Genomic DNA, 12,094 nt, shown 5'->3' on the forward strand with positions numbered 1-12,094 from the left:
ACCAACCAACCAGTTCTGGGTATTGCATTATAGCCATCGTAATCTCTATATATATAAAAGATAATCTCCTGACAAACTGACTGACTAACTGACTCATCAACGCCCAACTCAAACTGCAAAAGGATAGAAAGTTGAAATTTGGAGAAGATGTGTTTCTTGAACTGTAGCCTTCGTTTAAGAAGGGATTTTTCGAAATTACAACTCTAATGGGGTAAAATAATGGATGAGAGTTTTTCTTTAAAAAAACCGCTAGACCTACGAAAATTGGTATTTAGTTTCTGTCAGAAATAATTAGATATGTGTTTCAACGTTTTTGGAAATTCAACCACTAAAGCGATAAAATGGTGGGTGAAATTTTTTTTCAAATAAGTAATCAGCCGCGGGGAGTGGCCGCGCGGTTCGAGGCGCCTTGCCACGGTTCGAGTCCTCCTTCGGGTATGGTTGTGTGTGTTGTCCCTAGCGTAAGTTAGTTTAAGTAGCGTGTAAGACTAGGGATCGATGACCTCAGCGGTTTGGTCCCCTACGAACTTACCACAAATTAAAAAAAACAATCATTAATGAACTACTAAAGAATTTTTAAGGCTACATCTACACTGAAAAGCCAAAGAAACTGGTACAGGCATGCGTATTCAAATACAGAGATATGTAAACAGGTAGAACACGGCGCTTCGGTTGGCAACGCCCATATAAGACAACAAGTGACTGGCGCAGTTATCAGATCGGTTACTTCTGCTACAGTGGCACGCTATACGTGTAGAAGTACAACTCTTCCTCAGATTGCTGCAGATTTCAATGCCGGGCCATCAACAAGTGTCAGCGTGTGAACCATTCAACGAAACATCACCAATATGGACTTTCGGAGCCGAAGGCCCACTCATGTATCCTTGATGACTGCACGACACAAAGCTTTATGCCTTACCTGAGCCCGTCAACGCCGACATTGGACTGTTGATGACTGGAAGCATGTTGCCTGGTCGGACGAATCTCGTTTCAGATTGTATCGAGCAGATGGACGTGTATAGGTTCAAACGGTTCAAATGGCTCTGAGCGCTATGGGCCTTAACATCTGTGGTCATCAGTCCCCAACAACTTAGAACTAATTAAACCTACCTAACCTAAGGACATCACACACATCCATGTCCGAGGCAGGATTCGAACCTGCGACCGTAGCAGTCACGCGGTTCCAGACTGAAGCGCCTAGAACTGCTCGGCCGACGTGTATAGGTTTGGAAACAATCTCATGAGCCTTGGACCCTGCGTATCAAATGGTTCAAATGGCTCTGAGCCCTATGGGACTTAACATCTACCGAGCGAGGTGGCACAGTGGTTAGACACTGGACTCGCATTCGGGAGGACGACGGTTCAAACCCGCGTCCGGCCATCCTGATTTAGGTTTTCCGTGATTTCCCTAAATCACTCCAGGCCAATGCCGGGATGGTTCCTCTGAAAGGGCACGGCCGACTTCCTTCCCCATCCTTCCCTAATCCGATGAGACCGATGACCACGCTGTCTGGTCTCCTTCCCCAAACCAACCAACCAACCAACCAACTTAACATCTATGGTCATCAGTCCCGTAGAACTTAGAACTTCTTAAACCGAACTAACCTAAGGACATCACACAACACCCAGGCGTCACGAGGCAGACAAATCCCTGACCCCGCCGGGAATCGAACCCGGGAACCCGGGCGCGGGAAGCGAGAACGCTACCGAACGACCACGAGCTGCGGACCCCTGCGTATCAGCAGGAGACTGTTCTAGCTGATGGAGTCTCTGAAATGGGCGTGTGCAGTTGGGGTGATATGGGAGCCCTGATACGTCCAGATACGACTCTGACAGGTGGCACGTACGTAAGCATCCTCTCTGATCACCGGCATCCATTCATATCCATTGTGCATTCCGACGAACTTTGGCAGTTCCAGCAGGCCAATGCGACACCCCGCACGTCGGGAATTTCTTCAGAGTGCTACAGGAACACTCTTCTGAGTTTAAACACTTCCGCTGGCCACCAGACTCCCCAGACATAAACAGTATTGAGAATATCTAAGATGCCTTGCAACGTGCTGTTCAGAAGAGGTCTCCACCCCTCGTACTGTTACGGATTTATGGACAGCCCTGCATGATTCATGGTATCAGTTCCCTCCTGCACTACTTCAGACATTAGTCGAGTCAATGCCACGTCATGCTGCGCCGCTTCTGCGGGGACCCTACACGAAATTAGGCATGTGTACCAGTTTCTTTGGCTCTTCAGCGTATGATAATTGGTATTTGTCTTCTCGGTTAGCAACAAAAAAACTACGTGTTTCAGTGTTTCTGGTGATTCCACCCCTAACGGAGTGCAATAGGGGATGAAAATTTTTAAGGAAATATTTTTATATTTTAAAAAATTAAAGGTAAATTTATGAAAACTGGTATTTCATTTCTCTGTTAGATATAAAGAAATATTTGTTAGGAAATGAAAGATGTAGATGTAGAAAGTTGCTATGGAAATTTTTCCACAAGAACACATAAGCATTATTAACGAAAACTCTGGACACCAGCTAGCTGGATCGCTTTTTGGTCAGAAGTACAACCGGTAAAGATCATGCTAATATGGCTCTAATTAGCGCGAAAAGTTTAGAAAATGTTGCAATTTGCGAACAACAACAAAATTCGATTAAATAAGAACATAAAAATCTCTGCAGGCCACAGAGTCTTCGCGAGCGAGGCAGCAGGCACTAAGATAGTGTTGTAATATAAGTGTTTGCCGGCCGCTGTGGCCGAGTGCTTCTAGGCGCTTCATTCCGGAACCGCGCGGCCACTACGGTCGCAGGTTCGAATCCTGCCTCGGGCATGGATGTATATCATGTCATTCGGTTTAAGTAGTTTTAAGTCTAGGGAACTGATAACCTCAGATATTAAGTCCCACAGTCCTTAGAGCCATTTGAGCCATTTTTAATACGAATTTTTACAAATTTTTGAGTATATTCCAATCCCTTATACTATAGGTACAACAGCAAAAAATGTTTATAAAAATACATTCGCATTTACGATAAACTCATTTATTTGTTTCACTTTTGAACTTCCGGCTAAACTGTTCATGGAGGCAGTGTGATCTTGTCATGAGGTCACGAGTCAGTAAGCGACCTGTTAGATGCTGTGTATCTTGAGATATCATGTAAGTTTCGCAGTGTATGTCATTAACGGCTACAGCTATTTGGAAATGGTTTTCCCCAATTTCGAGAGCTCTGAAGTCCGTGTCCGGCCACGGGAGTACCAGTTTTTATGGGTCCTGGTTTGATCAAAGTGGTTCAAATGGCTCTGAGCACTACGGGACTTAACTTCTGAGGTCATCAGTCCCCTAGAACTTAGAACTACTTAAACCTAACTAACCTAAGGACATCACACACATCCATGTCCGAGGCAGGATTCGAACCTGTGACCGGAGCGGTCGCGCGGTTCCAGACTGTAGCGCCTAGAACCGCTCGGCCACTCCGGCCGGCCCGGTCCTGGTTTGGACGGAGTAATGTATGGATAAGAATCTGCTTTCTGCAATACTAGCATAAGGCTGACAAAGTTCCGTAAGTATTCAGTCAAAAGTCTTAGCGGTTTTCACAGTTCAAGTGACACTTTTCTGAATGCCTACCATTTAGAATTTAATTTGATACGACATTTGAGAGATGAATGCTGACATGATTTATATCAGCTTTCACCTGAAACAGCTGAAGAAACTATAACGTCCACAACTTTGATAATTAAAAGAGGGCCTGCACCAACTTGTTAATAAAAGGTAATTTTTCGTGGTGCGAGCCTATAGCTTACAGCTTAGAAAGCCTGCATGAATATACAAAGCTTTATGGGTATAAGTTCAGATATTTTTATTGACGATGGAGGACAGTGTACTGTACAGCATTACATCAGTATTTACTTCATATGCACACTAATAATTATAGCTATTACGAGTAGAATTCGTTTAGGTTGCTTAGGACCTCCAAGTATGTGGCAACAGGAAGCCATGTTTCCCTGGGCAGCACGGACGGAAAGCGGTTAATCAATACTGACGGGGGTAGTCCACTGATTGGTGCCATCACGCAGAAAGAAAATCAGGTAGTAGATTATGTGACGTGTTTGTGGGAACACTATTAAACACAGAGAAAAAAAATACATACTCACTTGGGTACGTACTACAGTATCAATGAACACAATATTTGCACTTATACCTCGAATAACTTGTATATGTGGTTCTGGTTCTTGTGGGTCTGTTGCCAGACAGTTGTGCCTCCAAGGCGTAATATTTCGACAACAAAGTTCGTTGTCATCACATCAGCTGCTCTCGGGCGCACTGAAATGTCATGTAGTTACAGCCGGCGGAAATTAATGGGATTCATTGGTCCAGAACGTTAGGATAACTAGTGCCTCCAACATACCAATTAACTTTGCCGTATTAAGAAGACAGATAGCTGCGCCGTAGATGCAAAGTCGCCGAAAGGCTATCTCAGAAATGCCTGACTAACGTATGGTTCCTGAAGAACGGCTGCAACCTTTAAGCAACAGTGTGAATAACTGATTTGGTTTCGTAACATTAACTAATGTGACTTTCTTAGGTAGCTACTGCAAACAGCTGAAGCCAGGGGGGAATTACAGCCTTACTATTTTCAGCGGATATGCAGCTGTATTGTACGTTTTAATGATGCTGCCATACGTCTGAGTATAATATTCCATTTGAATTTTATAGCTGGGACTACCCAGGACGACGTTGGTATCAGAAAAGAAAAGAAAAACAAATATTTCCAAAGAGGGAGTTAGACTCGGACTTACTGGAATAGGCGAAAGATGAAATAGTGAAGGAAGCAAAGCATCAACTAGAAAACACGTAAAGCCTAGACCCTTGAATAACACACGAGGCATTAAATGTAGCTAATTAACGAAGGAAGTATATAAATGCCGCCAATATATTAGGCAAAAAGGAACACAGACACTTATGAAATGAAATTAACGAAGTGCAAAATGGCAAAGCAAGTACGACCAGTAGAGAAAAGCAAAGTTGTAGAAGCATGCATCACTACAGGAAATATACATATTGCATGTAGGAAAATTAACTAAAACCTTAAGACAAGCAAACGTAATTTTATGAATATCAAGATCTCAGGTGGCACTCTAGTACTAAGCAAAAAAGAATATGGAGAAGGTCATACAAAGGAAAGAAACGTGAAGACAGTATAAGGGAAACACAAGAGGAAATGGATGAAGTTGAGATGATGGATGGGATACTACGATAAGAATTTGCTGAATCACTCAGAGATCAAGTTTTAAACAGGGCACCTAGAGCAGACGACATTTCCTTAGAATTATTAAGATCCTTCGGTGAATCTGTCTTCACAAAACTGTTGCGGGGTACAGGGAAAAGGGAAACTATCCTCAGACTTCAAGAAAGGTTATAATCCCAATACAAAAGAAGGCAGGTATTGTCAGGTTTGATTATTACGGAACTATCAGTTTTAAAAGTCGTGGTTGTAAAATACTAACATAAATCATGTACAGAAGACTGAAAGGACTGGTAAAATCCACCTTGGGAGCATATCAGTCTAGGTTCCGCAGAATGTAGGAACACGTAAAGTTATACTGATACTACGAGATATCTTGGAAGACAGATTAAAGAAAGGAAAATCCACATTAGCTTGCCTAATCTTGGAGTATTGACTTTTCTCTTTTGACCCAACAACACTTCCGTGCTTAATGCGGTCCACTTAAACAGAAGCCACACACGAGTAACAAACAGCTTACGTTCATGTTTCATTAAAGGAGTGTCGTGGTGACTAGTGAGAAAACAAGTAATTAATAATTTTCTGTGAATCCTTCGATGTTTTTACTTTCGATGTTCAAGACATTATGTAATGACAAGCTCTGCAAGTTTCTACATATTGCCAAGAATCGTGTTTGATTCGTTTTCCAGGAGAAAAAATTACACTTATTACCAAGTACTAACACAATTCAATAAAAACGATGAAGGCGTGAAAATACGGGAGTGGCTGGTACCATTTTTTGATTACTTGTAGTAAATTAGATCACGGTCATAAATGGAAAGGATATGTAACATCATGTATGTCTCTAATGAAGGACGAACACCATTCGCCCTCGACGAATGTCTTTATGAAGAAGAAAAGAAATGAAGTAATAAGATAAGCAACGTAAAAATATACCTTGCAGTTTCTAGATTGAAAATTATTCTTTCAATTTTGTAAATTTATAATCAAGAAAATAGGAGACATATCTATGTCGATGGTTGTTGAGCTTCGTTGTTACGAGTTTTGATATTCATTATAGTACGTGAGGTGTAATAGATTTTGTTCAGAGAGGAATGTGTTTCCTTCTCGTAACTTCAGAAAACGAACAAAGCATAGTACTTGCGACTGGCTACCATGTACCTTGCTTTGCAAGAAAGTAATACTCTTTAATTACACTTTAGTATCGGAGGTTTATGGCATACGCTGAAAAATTGAGCAACGTGACTGACTTCTCGCTATATGAATGTAGCAACGACATGTAACAAAACAATAACTAAGAACCGGCTTGAGGAATCATTACAATTACTACGACGATTGACTGTAAAGTAATTCCGCCACCTTCGTAATTCTTCGACAGTTGGTAGCATTAGTATGTGGCAGGATTATTTCTACGTTTGATTTATTAAAATATTCCCATCCAGACCCAATTAACGAAGGTCGAGGCATTACTTTTCTCTCTACAGCTCCAGTTGGCGGGAAGCCTTAGCATTGAACGGTTGTGTTGTTACAGTGTAAAATATGGAACCCTGCGCAGACGGTCAGTCAATGCGATTTAAGCAACGTGCAGTCATTGAATTCTTGACAGCAGAAGCTGTCACCCCAAAGGAGATTCATCAGAGAATGAAATCATTTTATGGTGACTGTGTTGATGTGAGTACTGTGCGTCGTTGGGCGAGTAAGTTTAAGTTGAGGAGGGAACATCTGACCTGCGTGACAAACAAAGAGTTTGACGGCCTGTAACATCAACCACCGAGTTTCACAAGCAAAATGTTGACAGATTGGTTCAGGACGATCGTCGTATCACTCAGAGAGAAATTGTAAGAACAGTCGGCATTTCGCAAGAACGTGTGGGTCACATTATTGCTTTTCTTGGCTATCGGAAGATCGGTGCACGATGGGAACCCCGGATGCTGACTCCTGATAGGAAAGCGCACAGACTTGAAATTTGCCAGGATCTCTATCTCGCGTTACAAGAATGAAGGTGACGCCTTTCCCCATTCAATTGTGACGAGCGGAAACGTGGATACACCATTACGACCCGGAGACGAAACGTCAGTCTATGGAATATCGACAAAAAGACTCGCCCCATAAAAATAAATTCAAGACACAGCCCTCAGCTGGAAAAATCATGGCCACAGTGTTCTGGGATGCAGATGGTGTTTCGATGTTGATTTCCTTCTACATCTACATCTACATCCATACTCCGCAAGCCACCTGACGGTGCGTGGCGGAGGGTACCCTGAGTACCTCTATCGGTTCTCCCTTCTATTCCAGTTTCGTATTGTTCGTGGAAAGAAGGATTGTCGGTATGCTTCTGTGTGGGCTCTAATCTCTCTGATTTTATCCTCTTCGCGAGATATACGTAGGAGGGAGCAATATACTGCTTGACTCTTCGGTGAAGGTAAGTTCTCGAAACTTTAACAAAAGCCCGTACCGTGCTACTGAGCGTCTCTCCTGCAGAGTCTTCCACTGTAGTTTATCTATCATCTCCGTAACGCTTTCGCGATTACTAAATGATCCTGTAACGAAGCGCGCTGCTCTCCGTTGGATCTTCTCTATCTCTTCTATCAACCCTATCTGGTACGGATCCCACACTGCTGAGCAGTATTCAAGCAGTGGGCGAACAAGGGTACTGTAACCTACTCCCTTTCCTTGATCGCGGATTAATAATAAATTCAGAGCCTTACATCATAACGCTGCGAACTCTGAAACGACGGCTAACAAGGGTCCGAAAGGAAAAGGTAATTGTTTTCCTGCACCTTGACAATGCCAAACCACACACTTCACGAGCTACCACAGCAGAACTTCAGAGACTGAATCTTACCACCGTACGGCATCCTCTATACAGTCCAGATTTAGCACCGTCTGACTTCCATCTGTTCCCGATAATGAAAGACGATCTCCGGGGACTTCATTATGCTTCTGATGAAGGCGTTGGAGGACTGTGAGACTGTGGTTGCGGAAACAGTGACGACTTCTTCCGTGACGGCTTCAGAAAACTTGTTCATCGTTGGCAGAAATGTATTCAATTGAGTGGGAAAGTGAATATTGGTAATTAAAGATCACATTATAAGGATTATTTCTGCGTTTGATTTATTAAAATATTCCCATCCAAACCCAATTAACGAAGGTCGAGGCACTACTTTTCTCTCAAGCCTCGTAGAAAACTTAAATTTGACCAGTAAGGACGTAAAATATAAGAAATAATGACTGATTCCTTAAGTTCTACAAAGGATAACTGAGTCTGGGTCTAGAAGTCATCAGGTATATATCTACAGTGTTATATTCCATATTATTTTGAATGATGAGTGAATTAACTATAGGCCCAAGAAGCAGAACTGTAACCATTTGTCAAATTCACTGTTCACTGTGCTGGTTGCTTTGCTATTCCAGCTAACGCACATCCATCCAAGTTCTGTTGTAAACAAGAATCACTGAGTACTTACCATGTCAAGACCTTCTTGTGTTTTGAAGCCGTCAACAGTAGCTGAAATAAGGTATTCCCACAAAGCTGGATTTCCTTCACATCTGTAAAGAAAGTTCAGAACTTGATCATACCGAAATAGTTATCATTTTTATCATTATAAGGAAGATTTGATTCATAATAACGTCAGTCATTCACTTATTATTACGAATAAACTTAACATGCTGGAAAAATGTACATAAGTGCATCTCCTAAAAAGTTACAGGGCATTTGCTCTGATTAGAGTTAATATCGTTAAATATTCATGGATAAATTTTCAAAATGTTTCGTCGTTCCGATTTCATGTTCATTAATCACAAATTCATATGAATATTTATTGACGCCGTTGGTCAGTATTTGTCTAGGAGCCAACCACCGTTCAATTACTTCCACTAATGCTGAAATGAAATATATATCTTTTGAAGCTCTGTTTTGTGTTTTAATATGTGGGAAAGAGTAACACTATTATTATTTTAGCCGAGGAACGATATCAGAGTAGCAGCATATTATTTTGGCGGAATATTCGCTCACGTTTTCGTATTGAAATGAAATCAAATGCGCATATTACGTAAAGACCCGTTCCGGGTGGTTCGGCAGTCTTGTGCATTTTTTTTTATTTGATGCCACTTCCTCGACTTGTGCGTTTATGGCGATGAAGTGAACACGGATACCGAATCCCGAGAGGAGCAAAAACCCAATCTGTCCGGGAATCGAACCCGGGCCCCGGGACCGAGAGTCAGCAACGCTAATTCAAAGAACACGAGCTACGAACGCTTTTTGTAATACGTCCTATTGATGCTTGAACAGTTAACTGCAGAAAAAAAATTGATTAACCGTTTGCTAAGTACCATTTCTCTCGTAGTTAGCAGAACGCTAGGGCATACAATTTCACATTTAATTTTTTACATTCAAATAATTAGCTGAACAAAAGTCTGTAAAAGGCATTTTGTGAGAAATTCCACAGGCAAATCAGTACATTTGCATAAAAAGAGTACTCACACTTTCTGTTCGAGTCCCAGTATGCGAATCTGGTAATGAATGCGGCATTATATGTCAGTCTGTTAGAATTAAAAATTAGAATCTAGTTATTGTGAAGTTTTAAGTTCTTACTCTCCAAATTCACTAGACTTTGCAAACCAAAAACTCAAATGCTGTGGAAAGAACTGCGAGAGCCGAAACGATGATTTGATTATAATTTTGCACCGAAGAATACAAAATCATAATATAAATTTACGGCATGAAATTGTACTTCCAGTCAGCGACCACAATAGCACTAATTAACAAATAGCTTTCTACTTTCATATGCCAATCTTAACGCGTTTTTGGTTAAGCCATCATCAAAATCACATTTAAAATGACATCTATACACAGCACTAATTAACAAATAGCTTTCTACTTTCATATGCCAATCTTAACGCGTTTTTGGTTAAGCCATCATCAAAATCACATTTAAAATGACATCTATACACAGTGTATGGCAAAATTTCTGCGAGCGAATACATACCATAGATCAGTGATAACAGCCGAAACGAGTTAAGATATCTGATACACGAAAAGAAAAAAGCGTCGAGACGGAATGTTACGTTAACTGATTTTAACAGACACAATGTTTTATTCTCTGTGCCAAGTATTCTGTCACAAACTAACACTAATGTTCTGACTTGGCAGCTGGGCAATACTGACGCAGAGTGAAATAATGTCGTGACCAAGGATTACAAAACCTTCCTACGTGCTACGTGGTGTTCCAGTTTCCTCCAGCGATGTGTTGAACAAGTGTTCCCGTCGTTGTCAGAATGAACATGTCACCTTATTCACATTTCGCTTCCATTATACTGAAACTATTGCAAGAAGCGATACAATTAAACTATTGAATTCTGATCGCGGGTTTTTAGGGGTTAGTGCTGTGTGTTAAGTGCCAAATGTTTGTCTTTTGACTACAAACTGTAACATTGGATGCGCCTTTCACTGAACCACTTGGGAAGTAACTAAAAAGGTAGACTTACAACACTACGGTCTGATAAACTGAAGGAAGTGCACGGTGTGATAAAAAATACGGACACCACCGAGAAGAACTTTTTTGATCAAACATCGTTTTTTATTTGTTTTCCATTTCGTTTATTTATTCTTTTTTTAAAATTTGGACTTGTGTTTGGTTATGCGCATCACTTATGGATAACAGATGGCACCTTTGTGATCATGAACAAACACACATTTTTGTGAGCTTCACGAAAACTGCGTGAGGGTAAGTATCAGTATGATCATAATGGAAGAAACACCTTCTGGATCACCGCTATGTTTATCATTTTCGTTAACATTTTCGCTATGATGATCAGATCGTCTTCAGATCAAACATTAGTGCATTGCAAAAGAGTCAGGATGCAACAGTAAACGTTCGCTTTTGGCTGTTGCACCCTTATCGTTCTGGACAAATTGAGCGTGCAGCACTAATGTTAGACCTGAAGATAATCTGGTCACCACTTCACTGGTGCCTTATGCAACATCAGGAATGCACTTTGTCGTCAGATCTTCGACAGACCACCACTTATCCAGCCTTACAGTGTGTGCAAACCTCTGACATCTTCTGAGATGCGGCGTGAATGTCCAACACCTTCTTGCATAGTCGTGGTTTCACCTTCCTTCAGTCGCTTTACAGAGTGCTTAAGACACAAGCACACAACAGCCGACGTTCTTTTCTGATGTGTTCATAATACATACGATTTAGGGCAGAGCGATCAGGCAGATAAATTGTAATAACATGGCTGTGAACGTGAACATCTACCATGAATATCTACCCACTCAAGTGGGTTTCCAGGACAGTTACAACGATCCATTTTAATCAAGTGGCCGCTTCATTCACAGGTTTTCAAAAAGTATTGAAATTCACCGTCGCAGACATTTAGTGAATGGTCTTTTTGGAGCTGTCTCTCGGAGATTTGGTATCACACTGTCGAAAGTAATTGGTCGAGGTACTGAAGGAGGGCTGAAGGATACGGCCAGAAGCGTAGCAACAAACCATATGAGACGTACGACTAACATTTGAATGCGATAGTGTAAGCGAAAAATAAGTCATTTTGCGAAATTCATAGGATTACAGCATCATCAGCAAATTTACTGTCACTGCATCAGTAAATCAGTTAAAGCCCTCCAAGAAACTCTCACGTCAACTACCATTTTGTAACGGAGATATTGAAACTGTATTTCTGAGAAATATTCCACGTCACTCTCCATAGATTGTGTCAGCAGCTCTTCCTAGCATTATAATTGTTTAGTGTGAAGGATGTAAACGAGGCCCCTACCACAAAACGTCTTCTCATAAGCCATGTCTGATAAATGGTACGCGCAGATACAAATTATTCAAAATGGCTCTGAG

The 12,094-nt window shown here is 41.3% G+C and overlaps 1 protein-coding gene across 1 annotated transcript in view; it reads right to left on the reverse strand.

Moving 5' to 3' along the window:
• The window catches only part of LOC126188762 (aminopeptidase N-like), a 233,358-nt gene that overhangs the window by 15,860 nt on the left and 205,404 nt on the right, over positions 1 to 12,094 (reverse strand). The window contains exon 16 of the mRNA XM_049930375.1: positions 8,708 to 8,789. Within this exon, the coding sequence (XP_049786332.1) occupies positions 8,708 to 8,789 (82 nt within the window). The remainder of the gene's footprint in view (positions 1 to 8,707; positions 8,790 to 12,094) is intronic.

Source organism: Schistocerca cancellata, chromosome 1, assembly GCF_023864275.1.
Source record: "Schistocerca cancellata isolate TAMUIC-IGC-003103 chromosome 1, iqSchCanc2.1, whole genome shotgun sequence".
NCBI lineage: Eukaryota > Metazoa > Arthropoda > Insecta > Orthoptera > Acrididae > Schistocerca > Schistocerca cancellata.